General features: G+C 39.6%; 2 protein-coding genes across 3 annotated transcripts in view; one reads left to right on the top strand and one right to left on the bottom strand.

The window, feature by feature from the left end:
• The window catches only part of LOC133550650 (peptidase M20 domain-containing protein 2-like), a 49,987-nt gene extending 40,773 nt beyond the window's left edge, over positions 1-9,214 (bottom strand). Inside the window, exons 1-4 of one of the 2 annotated variants that reach the window (XM_061896575.1) lie at positions 7,252-9,214; positions 7,043-7,102; positions 6,737-6,850; positions 3,768-3,924 (exon numbers count right to left, since the gene is read on the bottom strand). The gene's annotated coding sequence lies outside the window, so the exon portion shown is untranslated. The remainder of the gene's footprint in view (positions 1-3,767; positions 3,925-6,736; positions 6,851-7,042; positions 7,103-7,251) is intronic. The other variant, XM_061896576.1, reaches the window with a different exon arrangement.
• A 579-nt stretch (positions 9,215-9,793) lies between these two features.
• Positions 9,794-14,659, top strand: LOC133550649 (cannabinoid receptor type 1B-like). The gene is made up of 2 exons (XM_061896574.1): positions 9,794-10,243; positions 13,203-14,659. Exon 2 carries the CDS (start codon positions 13,238-13,240, stop codon positions 14,606-14,608), a length of 1,371 nt encoding a protein of 456 aa, XP_061752558.1. The 5' UTR covers positions 9,794-10,243; positions 13,203-13,237; the 3' UTR covers positions 14,609-14,659.
• The last annotated feature ends 4,657 nt before the right edge of the window (positions 14,660-19,316 follow it).

Raw genomic sequence — 19,316 nt, 5'->3', positions numbered from 1 at the left:
GAACCTGTGTCACATCTGAGAAAAGTGATGGGTTTTTGGATCATGTGGGTAACAATAACTCAAACTCAAAGTATACTGATAAGAATATAATAATATTCAATAGTAATCAGAATTTGTAGCCCTGCATTTTATCAGATTTTTTAAAATCTTCTTTTGAAGGGAAAACACTCCTGTTTATGAATTTTGTCTCTGAAAATACCAAAATTATATCAGGTAATCATTTATAAATGTGGGATAGTAAAGTAAAGCATAATAATATAAAATCCCAAATCATCCTTAAGAGACACTCAGAAAGCTGCTTGAAAACAGTCTGTAAAACAAAATCTATGCAACATTTTGACTCAAGAACCACCATTACCTGTTATGCAGACCACAGGAAAATGTAGAAGAAAAATCTAAATATTAACACTTTAACACACATGAAGACTCTGTAGCCAGCTGGGTGAGAGCATTATCTTAGTGCCCGCCTCAACATTCCCTTTTCTAATTACACAGTGAGAGACAAGTAAGCTGTTTCCTTCCAAGCAGTTTTCCATCATTACGCCTTCATCAAGGCAGATGCCGTTACACGTTTTAATGAAGCTGAGTAGCAATTTAAGGTTGATATATTTTGAGATTGCACATGAGAGGTTTTGAGAAACAAATGGTGGCAGAGGGGTTAGTGTGTCTGCCTCACAATACGAAGGTCCTAAATAGTCCTGAGTAGAGCCTAATATAGGCTCACTTACCAACAAGACTGAAACTCGGCTCAATAGATTTAAAAAAAAGGCTATTTCAGTAACATTCTTAATTTTCAGCTGAAAAGAGAGAGTCTGGTCAAAAATAATGCCAATATTTTTTGCATTGTTGCTTTGGACAATTATTTTATTATCAAAATTCAAAGATTCCCACAATTCAATAATCATACCCACTTGACATCCATTGCAGCCAAACACCCTGGAATGGCGGACTTTACATAAGCAAGGTTTTTGTTTTTCCAGAGTTGGGGTCTTTTAAGTTTTTCTTTGCCCGAATGTAGGTATAGATCAGTGGATGTCGTTATGAGGCACTCTTGATAAAAGGCTATATTGGTCAATTCTGGCATATCTTTTTTTTTTTAATGGATTATGTCACGACCATGGGATCAGGTTCTGTTTTTGTCATGTTTGGTTTTATTTTTTGGACACTCAGTTCTTGTTCCTGCACTTCCTTGTTTTCTTTGATACCATGCCAACTCATTAATTTTCACCTGGTCTTCATGTCACGCCCCTGTCTTCATGTCTCACACCTGTTTGTAATGATCATGTCTATTATTTAAACCGGAAGTTGCCAGGAAGTCACCCTGGCGACTTTTCATATTCCTCAACTGCCTTCATGCCAGGCCATGCGGTTTATTATTCTGTCCATGCCACGTAAGTTTTTGGTTTGTTTTATGCCACAGTTTGTGTCTTTTGTTTTTGTCCTTAGTCATGCCTTCGTGCTGTCATTTGTTTTCAGTAGTCAAGTTTGTTCTCCGCCATTGTGCGCGCCATTTGTTTGTCTTTTTGTAGTTTATTAGTGTATAAAATAAAAATGTATTTACATTCACATCCAAAATGACCAAAGAAGAAGACTTAAATGGGTGCCTTGAGAAATGCCTATATAAATCACAAATCTGGACCCCAAGGATACATATGCAATAATTTTGACTAAAACCCCATATGGGGTGCCACATGTCAAAGTGTGGAAAAATGAGGACCTCGAGCACCCATGGGTTGTACACATAGCACCCTACACGGCAAAAAAAAAAAAAACTAAAATAGACACAACAGGATATTCAACCTTTTTAGAGTAGATAGTGAAAATGAGATGCTGCTTCCTCACTTTGTATACTGATGAGCTGTAAAGTAGGACTCCCACGGTGGATAAAATGCACAGATTATTGAAGTTTAGGGCATGTATGCCACAGCCTCGAGTCAATTATACCACAAGCTGCGATGTGATAACGCGTGTGTGAGTGTAGTGGAGGATTCTTGCTTGCTTTTTCCAATTTCCTCAAGATGGCAGGCGGTTGGCAGCAAACAGAGATGTTTATGCACTCCAGCCATCGATCTATTTTCCAGCACAGAAGGCTGTGATTGCTTTTTGGAAAGAGGACAGATCTGAGTCCTACCTGACAAGGATTACAATCCAATCTGTTTGCATGCTATGGTAATATCTGTTTGTTGGACACAAATATACTGCTTTAAAGGACATTAATGGTGTAGTTGAACATGTTTTTTGGAAGTACTTTTTGGGTCTAAAAGATTATGTTTATGTATGTAGGTAAATAAAATGCTTATTGTTCCTATGGAGAGATCATTTACAATATGTTCTTAAAACATGTCTCGCCTAATGACACAGCAGAAAAATGGAGGAGACGGGATTCAAACCTGTTACTGGACAATCTGCTCTACATAAAAAAAAAAAAGAAATCTGCAGATTTTATGGTGGAAAAAACCTTCAGCACAGTTGCAAGAATTGAATTGGAAAATTTACGGTGTTTTTTAAAATGCATTTTTTGTTTTGTCGTTAAATATTTTTACTGCAAAATCTACAGTAGTTTTTACAGATCACTACTGCAAATTGAAAAAAACGGAACTCCTTCTGTTTTTTTATGGTAAAGTTTTGGCGACTGAAATACATGTTTTTTTTTACCATAAAATCTAAGGTAGTTTTTTTACATCAAGTTACGGTAAATGTAAAAAGGGTACAAATTTTAATCTTAAAGTAAAATTCTGCTGCCATTTTTTTTTTTTTTTTGTAAAATCTACAGCAGTGTTTTTAGTGTGCAATAATTGTTACCACTGTTATTTTTGCAGTAAAATTCTGTTGACTGGGTTACAAGTTATTTGTTTTTTTTTTACTGTAAAATCTACAACAGTTTTTACAGCTCATTACTGTAAATTGAAAAACTGTACCACTATTCTTTTTACGGTAAAATGATTTTTACTACAAAATTTAAGTTTGTTATTTTCACAGCACATTACTGGAAATGGAAAAACGACACCACTGTTTTTTTTTACAGTAAAATTCTGGTTACTGATCTACTAGTTAATTACCATAGAATCTATGATCATTCTTAGAGCATTATTCTAAATGTAAAAACAGTAACATTGTTATTTTTACAATAAAATTCTGGTAACTTTACTGCAGTTTTTTAGTAGTGAATTCTAGTTGTTTTTACAGTGCATTATTTATACATTGACAAACGGTACCACTTGTATTTCTACAGTAAAACTCTGACGACTGCACTTTACTATTAGTATTTTATTTTTATTTTTCCCCCCTGCTGATTATGCCCCCGGGGTGGGACCAGACAAGTTTTGCTTCTTCCCACTCATTTTGGACGGTTAATCACTTGAGCAAAATGTGTGCTTGTGAAGTTTTAACATGTTCCAAATAAATAGAATTGAAATTGAGCTGCCAAGTTTTTTAACTTAAAATCTACAGCTGATGTTTTTACGGTGCAATAAAGTTAATGGAAAAACGGTCCACTGTAAATTTTACAGTAAAATTCTGGTGATTGAGCTGCAAGTTTACTGTAAAATTGACTGACTCTTTTCTATAGTGTAACTATTGAACCACCACCCCCTAGTTGTAACTATGAGAATAAAGTCAACATACGGCAAAAAATATTATATATAATAATAATAAATTATTCTAAAATGGTAAATAGAATAAAGTATTTTACGAAAAAGTTTCAAGAATTTTATTTTTTGATGTAGTATTACAAAAAATGCAATAATCTTACGAAAATCCACTCCCACCTCTAAATAGTACTTCCAAAGGTTTTTATGTTTTTCGAAAGTTGATGGACTCAAATTGTTGTTCACGTTTGCACTGCGTCTTGCTCATCCTAACACTTCTTCTCAATTTTGTTTTGAGGTCGACACATCTGACTCCACCTTTGACCAGAGACTTCACCTGTAGAAAGAACACAAAAGGAGGTGAAAGTCTAAAAATGGTTTGGTCAAGCTGACAAAAAAGGGCAAAGTGATTCCAGCTAATGCCACTGCTGCGTCACGGCAGTCAGGCCAGTTTGGGTTTCTGGTCAGTCTCTCAGACTGTGCAGCTGCGCCTGGACCAAATGAATTTCTCTTTTGGCTCTGTGGCGATTGGAACGCTTCAACGTGTGTGAAGGTTTTATGAGTGCATATCCTTATACAGACACAATGAGACTAAAAACTGATTCTACTACTCATGTTGGCTTGGAAGTGTTGTATGTATCTATGCATTTCTTTTTTATGTCATACTTAAAAATAGGGATGTCAATAATAGTCGAATAATCGTGATAAATACTGGCGTGTCCCGATACTACTTTTTCAATTCTGATACAAAACCGATATTGCAGCCATAACTATTGGCCAATAATGATCCGATAGCAGCACAAATACTACATACTTATTTTGATGTGTGTAATATTAAACAAGGCTTGATCAAATAATATTTTTCTGTGATAAAGTGGACTATACAAAAAATATACTAATTCTGCTATAGAGTGACCCGAAGGGCAATGTCGTGATCGATGACTGAATACTATTTTAAATAGTAAGCAATATTTGAGGACATTTTTGACAAAAACTAGTGTGTTTTAGTTGTCAGCGATTATTTGTTATTATAGACTTTACCTAACATCACTGGTACTCTCTGCAGTTGAGTGTACTGTGTAGGCTATTCAAACATAATAATGACTTAATATTATCATATATTATTAATTATTTTATGCCAAAAAAAACAATATACAGCATTAGACTAAAGCCGCAGACTTCAGAGCACAACGTGGCTAAGGACGACTGTATATCACTGTATATACATTTGCAAGCAATATTTATTTGAGGACATTTTAACAAAATGCAGTTGATTTCAGTTATTTGGCTGTTATTATAGACCTCACCTAATAAATATCCGCTCTCTAACATACCTGGTACTCTCTGCGGTTAAGTGCACAAAATGGGCTGTTTAGAGAATAATTAAGGCCCCCCCGCAACTCTGACAGGGACAAGCAGTAGAAAAAATGGATATATTGATTAGTTAACTATTGTAAATTATCATAATTTAGGTTAAAAAAAAACATTGAACTTTTATTTTAAAAAATACAAATCCGCAATAGAGCAAAGTGCAGAGCAGAGAGACGACTGTATAATAATTTTAACTGCAACGCAATATTTATTTGAGGAAACTTGAACAAAAAATAATTATTTATTATTACAGACCCGACTTAACAAATGCCCTCTCTCTAACATACTTGGAACTCTCTGCCGTGGAGTGTGCTGTATGAGCTTACCATGAATTGATTAACGTGGACCCCGACTTAAACAATTTGAAAAACTTATTTGAGTGCTACCATTTAGTGGTCAATTGTACGGAATATGTACTGAACTGTGCAATCTACTAATAAAAGTTTCAATCAATCAATCATTCAATCAATCAAAGCTATTGAGAAATAAAGGTTGATTATTAGTAAATTGATACATACAATGCAGATACAAGCTGTACACTGACACCTCTAAGGTATATTCAAGTTTCATTTATTTAGTATTGTGCCTTAAACAATTATTTTCCATAATAAAAATGTTGAAGTTGTGCTCACTTTTGTGAAAAATGAGGCTAAAGTTGCCCATTTTCTCGATTTTTAAAAAATAAATTAACAATGAATTAAAAACAAGATTTTTTTTTTCTAATTTCTTCCTGTATTTTTCTGCATCTTTCTTCCTCTCTCCTCAGCATCACGCCACACACAGACCTCCCACTTCAGGCTGAGTGGAAACACTCGATTTTACAGCACTGATCGCACATATTGACTGCTTTCCAACTGCCACCTCTTGTGAATGCATGATAGTGCTGCAAGAAAATGATAGGGATCTGAGCCAAGGCTGTTGTTGTGGCTTGTGCAGCTCTTTGAGACACTTGATTTAGGGTTATATAAATAAACTTTGATTGATTGATAGAAACATACAGATTTCTGCTTTGTAACAACAAGAAGTACAAAAAAGGAAGCACTCCATCAACAAATCAATATCAAATCCATCCATCCATTTTCTACCGCTTATTCCCCTTTGGGTTTGCGGGGGGCGCTGGCGCCTGTATCAGCTACAATCGGGCGGAAGGCGGGGTACACCCTGGACAAGTCGCCACCTCATCGCAGGGCCAACACAGATAGACAGACAACATTCACACTCACATTCACACACTAGGGCCAATTTAGTGTTGCCAATCAACCTATCCCCAGGTGCATGTCTTTAGAAGTGGGAGGAAGCCGGAGGGAACCCACACAGTCACGGGGAGAACATGCAAACTCCACACAGAAAGATCCCGAGCCTGGATTTGAACCCAGGACTGCAGCAACTTCGTATTGTGAGGCAGACGCACTAACTCCTCTGCCACCGTGAAGCCCAATATCAAATCTGATGTGTTATTTTTCCTTTGCTGCTGAAATCAGTGAGTGTAAAATTTGATGCATTTACTGGCAATCATGAAAAAACAGCAGCAGCTTCTTGTAACGTAAGACAAGCCTTATGTTATCACGGACAGCTTCATCTTGGAAAAATGATCTCCCTAACTGTATTAATGATATTAATTACTTTGACGGATGTGCGTTATATTAATCTGTCTGCCGCTTTGAAATGATATATCACATTTTCACAGCCGACTGCCTTGATCGAGCAAAAAAGGCAGTAAAAGATGGGGGATTTGCATATTAACACACAATCAGTCATCAACAGGAGGCTTGACTTACATGATGTCGGGCATCTTTATGTACTGCCGGGTGATGGGCAGGTGTTTCTGGCGGTTGTTTTTGCAAATGGCATATACCTTTCACGACAAGATGCATGTAATTTGGGCAAAGGCTCTGCAGGGAGAGGAGAGTAGTGGAAATAATTGTCATGCAGCTGCAGAGGAGAGGAAGAGAAGCTCTCAATAGAGCGTGCATGTGACCAAGAAATAAGGCAACAGTACTTCCGGGGGATGCACAGTAGGATACATTATGGTCATCTGTCATTTCTGCCATGCCAAATTGGATTTTGAATTGAAAAGCACTTACTGACCGCAGTAGATGTCTTTGCCTGCAGAGGTGGCGTGGCATCTGTAAAGCTAAGGTTTGCTGTGGTTATGAAGTACATCAATCAATCAATCAATCAATTACTATTTATATAGCCCTAAATCACTAGTGTCTCAAAGGGCTGCACAAACCACAACACAAACCACAACGACATCTTCGGTAGAGCCTACATAAGGGCGACGAAAACTCACACCCAGTGGGACGTCGTTGACGATGATGACTATGAGAAACCTTGGAGAGGACCACATATGCGGTCCATCCTGGGTCCCGACTCTGGACAGCCAGTACTTCATCTATGGCCACCGGACCGGACCCCTTCCACAAGGGAGAGTGGGACATAGGAGAAAAAGAAATTAAACGGCAGATCAACTGTTCTAAAAAGGGAGTCTATTTAAAGGCTAGAGTATACAAATGAGTTTTAAGGTGATACTTAAATGCTTCTACTGAGGTAGCGTCTCGAACTGTTACCGGGAGGCGAACGGTAAACACGAGTAATATGGAGTGGGATCATATCATCCATTTTGGTGCCTTTTTTCATTACATTCGCAAATTAAGCGTCCATTATAGATAATCTTATAGTCTCATTAAGATAATCGAAATAGATAAGAGTTTTCAAATATTGTCTCACCTACAGTGGAACCTTAATTTAGGAACCCCTCAATTTGGAAACTTTTCAATTTACAAACTTTTAGACCAAACAAAATGTGCCTTTGTGTGCGAACGCTTTATTTATTTATTTATTTATTTATTTTCTTCCGGCTGCAAGCAAAAAGCAGGGCGCAACATTTAAGTCACTTGCTGCACGTTGACTAATTTACTAGTCAGTCTCGACACTTCACCTTGTGTGCTTTTTTTCCCTGTGTTTTTTTTGCGTTTCTGACAAGTTTTGTTTTTTTTGTCAAGTAAATATGAGTCTTAAAAACTCGACAGACGAGCGTGAAAAGAAGGAAGGAATCACTGTGTAATAAAAATAAAACATTTTGCGAAGAGTACATTAATGGCGCTCGCAAGTATGGAAGAATTGACGAAGCAAGCTTCGCACTGCGGACTTATATCTAAATACTAAGAGCCCACACACAAACCCGCCGCCCTACTTTCTTCTCTCTCTGTCTCTTTAACTCCTTACCAATGTTAATATTGTTGGATTTTACTTTTTTTAAAATGTATATTATTGTGGCAGTATGGTTGTTAAAGTTCATTTTTTTTGTGATTTCTGATCGTTTGTGAGGGCATCAACATGACTTCTGTGTGTGCGCATGTTGGCAGAGCAGCACATACAGCACTGTTCAGCTTGTTAATAAACGGGAAAGTTGATTATGTTTGTTTGCTATACAGTACAGTACTGTTTAGCACTTCATATTGTGTTTGCATTGTTTCTTATGGAGAATTTGGCTTTACTATACAAACCTTCGTATTTAAGAAACCCGCTCAAGAAAAAATTAAGTTCGTAAAAAACAGAGGTTCCACTGGGATTAATGTGATGAGTAATGCAAAATGTTTCATGTATGAACACACCATACTTGCCAACCCTCCCGGATTTTCCGGGAGACTCCCGAAATTCAGCGCCTCTCTCGAAAACCTCCCGGGACAAATTTTCTCCCGAAAATCTCCAGAAATTCAGGCGGAGCTGGAGGCCACGCCCCCTCCAGCTCCATGCGGACCTGAGTGAGGACTGCCTGTTTTCACATCCGCTTTCCCACAATATAAAAACAGCGTGTCTAGCTCCATTTACATTACAACTGTAGAATGATCAAGGGCGAGTTGTTGGTTTCTTATGTCGGTTTATTGTTAGGCAGTTTCATTAACGTCCTCCAAGCACGGTAACAACACACAACAACTGCAGTCACGTTTTTGTCTACCGTAAAGCAGTTCGTCTGCCGTAAACAGCAATGTTGTGACACTCTTAAACAGGACAATACTGCAATCTACTGTACATACTAGGGAGAGATGGAAGATTCTAGACTCTAGTGCATTTGATGAAAGCACTTTTGTGCATGCCACACAGCAATGCATCATCAGAGAGGGTGTTCAGCATGGTTAGAAAAATAGTGACAGAGAATAGAACAAGTATGGACAATTCAACCCTTAACTCAACAATGAGTAGATGAGTGTTATGTGTATGTGTAAATAAATGAACACTGAAATTCAACAATTTATTATATATATATATATATATGTATATATATATATATACATATATATATATATATATATATAGCTAGAATTCACTGAAAGTCAATTATTTCTTATCTAGGTGTATATAAACTCCTCCCCTCTAAGCCATGCCCCGCCCCCAACCATGCCCCCCCCCCACCCCCTACCTCCCGAAATCGGAGGTCTCGAGGTTGGCAAGTATGGAACACACCGTTGTAAAAAGATGACAGTACTTCCTCTGAAATATTACACCAAGATATTTTAGGGCATTGAAATTGTTTTACACAAAAATATTTTTCACATGCATATACCTTTTGTGAAACATGAAAATAGCACCAAACAAAAAATTAAAAGAAAATGTGATAATAGATTTCTTATTAGTCAAATGATGTATTGTTGTTAAGTATTTGTTTCTTTTCAACAAAATAATTTAATGTCTTTAATACAAAATTTGGACAAAAAAAAATATCTTTTAAACAAAACAAAAACTCCTAAAACGTGAAAATACCTTATTTCATTGGTGCTAAAAAATAACTAACTAAAATAACTAAGACAAAAATTTGGAGATACATGTTTGATTGCGTTGACTTGATACGCTCAAGTCAAAAAAAAAAAAAAATTTTGTTGGTGAATAAAAAAGATTCTGCATATTTTTTCTTTACAGTTCAAGCATCATAAAACATGAAAATGATTTTCTCTTCTATATATGTCACATAGTTGTTTTGGTCACTCAACTAAAGAAGGGGCGTGCACAGCTTCACCACCTCATGCGCGTGTAAACACCACGTGACTCACACCCCTTTTTAAAAAAGACACCAACGCGTGCACACACACATTAATGCACACACACGCCCACACAGTTCACCGGCTGCTTGGCTGCATTTTTCATCCTCTTCAGAATCAGCACGCTCATAATCACAAAATTGTCAGATTTTTCAGGTTTTTAGCCAAGGTGGTTACTTAAAGCCGATGCTATCCTCGCTGTATAGTTCAACGTGGGGTCATGTGGAAAAGAGCCAAGAAGTCAAGGTATGTTGCTCCAAATGCTTCTTCCCAACATTTTATTGTTGAAATAATAATTGTTCAAAGTTAAATCCTAGTACTTTTGCTCGTGTTAAAATTGCACACCCGCACATTATCAAGTTTATGTCTCAAATGCTCCATCTAACAAGTGCCACTGTAGCTAATGTTTATGCAAATGTTTGTTATTAATTAAATCATAAATATGGAAATGCATCTGTGCACCCCAGTGTCTTTTGACACTTAATCAACCCAATGATTATTGAATTAAAAAGCCTAACGTTAATTGATAAGCAAGGTCGGCGGTGTCCTACATAGCTAATGCGGTGATTTCCCCCGAGGCCGTGACGCCATGTCATCCTCAACTGTTCACGTTCTCACTATTGTCTGCGCTGCATCTGCTCTCCAGTCAGCTGGCGGGTGCACCGAGTCAGCAGTCATCGTGCAGCTTTAAATGCTCACACATATTATTTACCTTTAAAAGTGTGCACTCTGTGACCTTTTCATTAGGCACACAACGTAGATCCGGTGCAATACGGTTCCAACTATAACAAGGGAGTAACACTCAATTTTTTCGGAACTATGATTTTTGGCAATGTTTTTTTCATGTGGGCGTATTATTATTGCGCATCAGTGCCTCAAAAATAAACTAAATAAACAGACAAATAATGGATTGTGATGAATATCATTAACGCAAGGGGCAGCAATATATTCTGATATACTGTAGACTTTCGGCCATATCGCCCTATCCTTAGTTGTATCCTTCTTTGGGTTTTTTTGTATGATTAAAATGTTTTCCTATATTTACAACTATTTATGGTGCTACTCATTGAGTTGTGTCTATTGACATATATAGACAAGACTATTCTATGGTTATCATCACACGTTTCTCTTTGCAATCACTGGTGCCAGACTGTGGTGGCGTCACACAACAAAGAAGACAAAGACAAAGCAATACACACGAGTGGCGCCAATACTTTAAATTAGTGATTCTCAAACTATAGCAGTTCGCGGGCTCCCTATAGTGCAGCGTTTCTCAAAGTGTGGGGCGGGCCCCACTGGTGGGGAATAGAGACATGACAGGTGGGGCGCGAGGAACGGGAGGAAATTTCACTTACATTTTTTTATTTTTTATTATATTCTTAGAATTTTTTTTTTTTTACTATGCTTTCATTTTTTATACACACCGTAAATCACTTTGTGATTCTGTCTGTGAAATCTGTTCTGTAAATAAATGTAAATTACTTATTTTTCCTCTAGGCTTTAAATTTCTAGGTAGGAGCGAAAGTTTGACAGACATGGCAACAGTAACTAATGGGGGCGGGGCTAAGCAGAACAATCTTTCACACGGATGGGTAGCAGGCTAATGTGTGGACCACAATTACACAAAATGGATAAATTTGTTAAGTCGCACTTCAAACGTCGTCGAGCCAGAGCCACCGCCTGCAGAGAAACAAAAATCTGACGGGCTTAATCAACCAAGAAGCCAACCGAAAAGAAAATATGATGAAGGGTATCTTGCTCTTGGATTCACGGCAACAATGGTGGGGGCAGAGGAGAGACCCCTGTGTGTTCTGTGTCTAAAACCGCTAGCAGCAGACAGGATGAGACCCGACAAATTAAAGAGACACCTCGAGACCACACCCCAATCACGTCAATAAGCCACTTGATTTCTTTCAAAGAAAACTGGCAGAGTAGTTATTTTATCTATTATTGAACTTGATGCAAGTTATACCACAGCTGCAGTTATTTTATTTATTATTGAACTTGATGTTATTTTATGTTATTGAGTTCGAATGTATACAACTTGAATGTTACTTGATGTTCAATAAATTTGAAAATGTTAAGCTTGGCATTAGCGTTCTGTTGGGTCGATGGGGGCAGGTGGGGCTTGAAAACTCCCCCTTGTCTGAAGTGGGGATGACAAAAAAAGTTTGAGAACCACTGCTGTAGTGGTACGTCAACTTAACCATTAATGAAATATACAAACACTGTTACTGTTCAAACAAAGAATTGTAAATATAGTTGTTAACTAAAACCTCTGCCTTGTTTTTAGTGAATATTTACTGTATTTTAATATTGGTAATAATGGTGGTACTTGGTGAAAAAGTTTGAGAACCACTGCCTTAAATATTTAATCGGATTAGATTCATAGTTTTGAGAAAATATTACGAATGGAAATGAGGCAATATGTCAGGAGCTAATTTAGGAGCATTTGAGAACTGTTTTGAAATGTTTCTATATGCCAAATAATGTACTGTGATATGGCTATAAAGCCATTTTGCCCAACCCTAGTTATAAATCACTTTTTTTAAATACCGTATTTCCTTGAATTGCCGCCGGGCGCTAATTAATTTAAAACCTCATCTCACTCCTGCGCTTACCAAAGGCATGCGGTAAAAGTAAGCATGTGCTGATTATTTTAAAACCTATTCTCACTCCGGCACTTACCAAAGGCATGCAGTAAAAATTTGAGTGTGATGTAAGTTTGGACCTTAAATCCTACTGAATAGCTCTTAATCTTCTTCCCTTTATGCGATTTCAAATTACCGGTATTGAAATCCACCTCTTCCATTTTGAAAATGATGACAGGGGAAGTGTCACTCGTGACGTCACGAGTTTGACCAGGCGGTAATACTAAGCATGCGCTAATTATTTTGCGAAGCGAGTTTGACCCGGCAGTAATTCAAGGCAGGCGCATACTATATGCCCTGCGGCAATTCAAGGAAATACGATGTTTTGTTCTTGGAAGTGTAAATAAATTGTAAGAAACGTCATTGTCATCCATCCATTTTTTACCGCTTGTATATTTTTCCATTACGTTGCAAACATCACATTAAAGGTTTTTTAGGCTTGAAAATGTTATTTCACTTTTTATATGTCTGCTGTATTTGGTTTGATCATATTGTGCACTGTCATCTAACATCATTTATTAATGTGAAAAATAACCATATCTATTGTTGTTTAGACACTACTGATCCTCTCTAGCGCCACCTCTCAGCCATGAAGTTGGCCTTGCACGGGCTGGCAGGCGCCACTACGAGCACCCTGACGACGGGCGTGCCGTACCTCGGCTCCAATGCCGCGGTCTACGATGATGGTTCGAGGCTGGCGGAGGACGGATTCCTCTCTGAGAAAACGGCTTCCATTAACGCCGCCGCAGCAGCTGCCAAGGAGGTCGTTTTCAGCGCACTTGCCCCCGTTCTGCCCACAAACGTCACCAGCCTTCTGCTCGCTAATGAGAGCGTTGGCCCAGCGCAGTGTGGGGAGAACTTTGCGGACAACATGGAGTGTTTTATGATCCTGACTCCGGGTCAGCAGCTTGCGGTCGCCATCTTGGCTCTCACGTTGGGGACGTTCACGGTACTGGAGAATCTGATGGTGCTGTGCGTCATCCTGCACTCGCAGACCCTGCGCTCCCGGCCCTCCTATCATTTCATCGGCAGCCTGGCCGTGGCCGACCTCATTGGCAGTGTCATTTTTGTCTACAGCTTCCTGGACTTCCACGTCCTACACAGGAAGGACAGCCCGGGGGTTTTCCTCTTCAAGCTGGCAGGCGTCATCGCTTCGTTCACCGCCTCCGTGGGCAGCCTCTTCCTCACCGCCATCGACCGCTACATTTCCATCCACAGGCCCATGGCGTACAAGCGCATCGTGACCAAAACAAAGGCGGTGGCGGCCTTCAGCCTCATGTGGAGCATCTCTGTTGTCATCTCGCTGCTGCCTCTGCTGGGCTGGAACTGTAAGCGCCTCAACTCGGTGTGCTCGGACATTTTCCCCCTCATCGACGAGAGGTACTTGATGTTCTGGATCGGGGTGACGAGCGTGCCGCTGCTCTTTATCGTCTATGCCTACATGTTCATCCTGTGGAAGTCGCACCATCACGCCGTGCGCATGATGAGCCGGAGCTCCCAGAGAAGCGTCATCGTCTACACGGCGGAGGGTACCAAGGTCCAAATGGTGAGACCGGACCAAGCCCGCATGGATCTGCGCCTGGCCAAGACTTTAGTGCTCATCCTGGTGGCCCTCATTATCTGCTGGGGCCCGCTGCTGGCCATCATGGTGTACGACCTCTTCGGGAAGGTGGACGACTTCATTAAGACGGTGTTTGCCTTCTGCAGCATGCTCTGCCTGCTTAACTCCACAGTCAACCCGGTCATCTACGCCATGAGGAGCAAAGACCTACGCAGGGCCTTCGGCAACATCTGTGGCTTGTGTCGGGGCAGCGCTCAGCCTCTGGACAACAGCGGGGAGAGCGAGGGGAACAGCAGAAGCATCAGAAGCAAAGATTGCGGCGCTAGCGTGCGAGTCAAAGTGGCGCAAGTGGCAATTTCTGGATTGACCGAGTCTTCGTCTACTGCGGATCCAGTGTGAAACTACACAGGTGTGTCGTTAATTAGGATAGACTTCACCCTCCCTACGTTTCACTGTGCCAAAAAAGACCACAATAACTTACAAACAGTGAAATATGTTGTTGTACATGCATAAATGTGTTATATAATGAAAGGTAATAAAGTTTGTTGTTCCAGTAGCACATTGACCCTTGTGCAACCTTACCATTGACTATACACTCTTTAGATCTAAAAGGGACCTACTCAAAAAAGTGCCATAAGTCAGCAATAAAATATATTGTTTTTACATTCAACAAATGACAGAAAAAATAGGTAACTCATGATTAAAAACAAAAAATGATGTTATGGATATATGGAAATCAATCATACAATTTAATTGTGCGTGTTTGGATAAAACGTTTACCAGGTTTTCAGCAAATACATTCAAAAGATACATCCATCCATTTCTATCGCTTATTCCCTTTGGGGTCGCTGGTGCCTATCTCAGCTAAAATCGGGCAGAAGGCGGGGTTCGCCCTGGACAAGTCGCCATCTCATCGCAGGGCCAGCACAGATAGACAGACAACACTCAATCTCATATTCACACACTAGGGCCAATTTAGTGTTGCCAATCAACCTGTCCCCAGGTGCAAGTCTTTGGAGGTGGGAGGAAGCCGGAGTACCCGGAGGGAACCCACTCAGTCACGGGGAGAACATGCAAATTCCACACAGAAAGATCCCGAGCCCGGGATTGAACCCAGGACTACCTTCGTATTGTGAGGCAGAAGCACTAACCCTTCTCACACCGTGCTGCCCTCAAAAGAAACATTACATGAAAAATTCCTGAAGGACCTTTTGACAGTAAAATTGTATTTGTGTACAAATATTTGACTTGTTTAAGTTCATTTGAATTATTTTACAGTGCCCACTGAGCTAGAGAGTGAAAGCAGGCAGGTCTTGGTTGAGATTATTGACGACCCGACCTCGGATAAGTGGAAGATGGATGGATGGAGTTCACACAAGCCATATATAATATTCAGACGCCATGTTATCCATAAGTTCCCAAGCTTATGTTCATTACATTCCAGCGGTTTAATGGCAGTTTTACTCATTTACGCTCATCAAAGCTCTGACAATTATGCTCATGTTTTTATGGGTCCATCTGGTGGTTAATGGGTATAATTACACTAAAACTATATTTTCTTGTTTTTCAATGGGAAATAGATTACGTCGATTTTCATGAAAAAAGTATAATATACCAGGATTACAATCCGTAAATGGGAGTCAATGGAGACAAAAGAGTTCTTAAGAGAAAGTGTGTATACTTTGGTTATATCCTATTCAAACATTGCAATAAAAATTACAATGTAGTTCTATTAAAAAAAACTTGAGGGGCAAAATCCCTGGTCACATTTCAGACCGCTTGCCTTCTTACGCAACAATCATAACACATAAGGAACACATGCGTGCAACGCCCGTTTTGGGACTTATGGGTGCACAAGGGTTAAGCAATAGTTTGGCCGCAACGCTTCCAAAAGACTGGAATGCTAAGCTGAAATCAGCCATTATTGATTTTGTCATAGTTTTGATGTTTGCCTTTTGAATATCAGTAAATACTGTGAAACATGCGGGGCATTTTTATAGCGTTGCATATTGTTGTAGCTCTCATGTGAATGTGCCATGTGACGACACTGCACTGCCATATTGATGTAAACGCATCCATGGTGCCATGCTGTGTTTATTACATGGAAAGAAAATCTGTTTTTGCTATCAATACGATTGTCAACATACTGTGAGTTGTTATTTTTTGCCTGAATAAAACAATGAAATGCTACCAGCTGTGTGTATTGAGTTTACAAAAACAAAGCATCATCAAAAAAACAGAACACATACACCAGGGCTATTAATATTATTGTCATACAGCAGGACTTCTTTTTATAAGACAAAGTTTTGTTTTTCCATACATCCACCTATTTCCGACTGCTTGTCCCTCTCAAGGTCACGGTGAGATTTGTTTTTATGAAATAAATATATTGGAAAAAATCAGTACAAAGTTAGAATTGTTTTAAGGAAAAAAATCTATCTTGTTAGTAATCCATTTGATCTTCTAAACAGCAGAGATCTGACATGCAAAATAAAATTGAGTCTTTTGAAGTTATTTTAAATGAATGATGAGAACAGAGTTGTTTGACTGTCTGTGTTGGCCCTTTGATGACATGGGATAGGCTCCACACCTCCTGCACCTTCGAGATGGACAAGCGGATGGATAAATACACAAAACCCAAAACCAGTGAAGTTGGCACGTTGTGTAAATTGTAAATAAAAACAGAATACATCCATCCATTTCTACCGCTTATTCCCTTTTGGGGTTGCGGGGGCGTTTGGCGCCTATCTCAGCTACAATCGGGCGGAAGGCGGGGTACACCCTGGACAAGTCGCCACCTCATCGCATGGCCAACACAGATAGATAGACAACATTCACACTCACATTCACACACTAGGGCCAATTTAGTGTTGCCAATCAACCTATCCCCAGGTGCATGTTTTTGGAAGTGGGAGGAAGCCGGAGTACCCGGAGGGGACCCACACATTCACGGGGAGGACATGCAAACTCCACACAGAAAGATCCCAAGCCTGGGATTGAACCCTGGACTGAAGGACCTTCATATTGTGAGGCAGACGCACTAACCCCTCTGCCACCGTGAAGCCCCATTTGTAAATCCTTTTCAATTTACATTCAATTGAATAGACTGCAAAGACAATATATTTAATCTTTGAACTAAGAAACGTAATTTTTTGGGGGCAAAAATTCAATAACTTAGAATTTAATGGCAGCAACATATTGCAAAAAAGTTGGCACAGGGGCATTTTTACCACTGTGTATCATGGCTTTTCCTTTTAACAACACTCAGTAAACATGTGGGCACTGAGACCAATTTTTGAAGCTTCTCAGGTGGAATTATTTCCCATTCTTGCTTGATGTACAGCTTAAGTTGTTCAACAGTTCTGGGTCTCAGTTTGTTCGTATTTTACGCTTCATATTGCGCCACACATTTTCAATGGGAGACAGGTCTGGACTACAGGCAGGCCAGTCTAGGACCCGCACTCTTTTACTATGAAGCCACACTGTTGTAACACGTGACTTGACGTTGTCTTGTTAAAATAAGCGGGGAGTCCATGAAAAAGATGTCGCTTGGATGGCAACATATGTTGCTCCAAAACCTGTATGTACCTTTCAGCATTAATGGTGCCTTCACAGATGTCTAAGTTACCCATGCCCTGGGCACTAATGCACCCCCATACCATCACAGATGCTGGCTTTTGAACTTTGTGCCTATAACAATCCAGATGTCTCCGTTCCTCTTTGGTCCGGAGGACACAACATCCAGTTTCCAAATATAATTTCAATTGTAGACTCGTCAGACCACAGAACACTTTTCCACTTTGCATCAGTCCATCTTAGATGAGCTCAGACCCAGCAAAGCTGGCGGCGTGTCTAGGTGTTGTTGATAAATGGCTTTTGCTTTGCATAGTAGTTTTAACTTGCACTTACAGATGTAGCGACAAACTGTAGCTACTAACAGTGTTTAAGTTTAAGTGTTCCTGAGCCCATGTGGTGATAACTGACTAATGTCAGTTTTTGATGCAGTACAGCCTGAGGGATTGAAGGTCGCGGGCATTTATTGTTGTTTTTCGGACTTGCTGCTTAAACGTGCAGTGATTTCTTCAGATTCTCTGAACCTCTTTAATGATATTCCAGACCGTAGATCGGGGTTCCCAAAACTACAACCCATGGGCCAGATCCGACCCGCCAGCATTCGAGATATGGGCGGCGGGAAGTCCAAAGTAAAACTTTTTTTTTTTTGTAAATCTGTCCTTTCTAATCCATTTTCTACCGCTAGTTGCTTGATACTCTCAGAGTCTCCTCGCCGCTCAGGCAAATCACATTGTCTAAAAATGCATATTCCAATCAATGACGTGATATCATATATATATAAACAGCTCGACCCCCGGCCAAATTTAACGCAGTGCGGCACCCGGCTCAAAAAGTTTGGGGACCCCTGCCGTAGATGGTGAAATCCCTAAATTCCTTGCAATCACTCGTTGAGAAATGTTGTTCTTAAACTGTTAGACAATTTGCTCACGCATTTGTTGACAAAGTGGTGACCCTCGCCCCATCCTTGTTTGTGAATGACTGAGCATTTCATGGAAGCTACTTTTATACCCAGCCATGGTACCCACCTGTTCCCAATTAACCTGTTCACCTGTGGGATGTTCCGAATAAGTGTTTGATGAGCATTCCTCAACTTTCTCAGTCTTTTTTGCCACTTGTACCAGCTTTTTGAAACATGTTGCAGGCATCCATCCATCCAATTTCTACCGCTTATTCCCTTCGATGTCGCGGGGGGCGCTGGTGCTCATCTCAGCTACAATCGGGCGGAAGGTGGCGTACACCCAGGACAAGTCGCCACCTCATCGCACGGCTAACACATATAGACAGACATCAAATTCCAAATGAGCTAATATTTGCAAAAAATAAAAAAGTTTACCAGATCGAATGTTAGTTATTTTGTCTTTGCAGTCTATTCAATTGAATATAGGTTGAAAAGGATTTGCAAATCATTGTATTGTTTTTATTTACGATTTACACAACATGCCAACTTCACTGGTTTTGGGTTTTGTGCATATATACATTTTAGTCTTACTTATTATTTGTGTATTTTTCTGTATTGTCAAGTGAAGTAAATTAA

This window comes from Nerophis ophidion, linkage group LG04 (genome assembly GCF_033978795.1).
Source record: "Nerophis ophidion isolate RoL-2023_Sa linkage group LG04, RoL_Noph_v1.0, whole genome shotgun sequence".
Classification (NCBI taxonomy): domain Eukaryota; kingdom Metazoa; phylum Chordata; class Actinopteri; order Syngnathiformes; family Syngnathidae; genus Nerophis; species Nerophis ophidion.
This window is presented reverse-complemented; position numbering and strand designations above follow the sequence as displayed.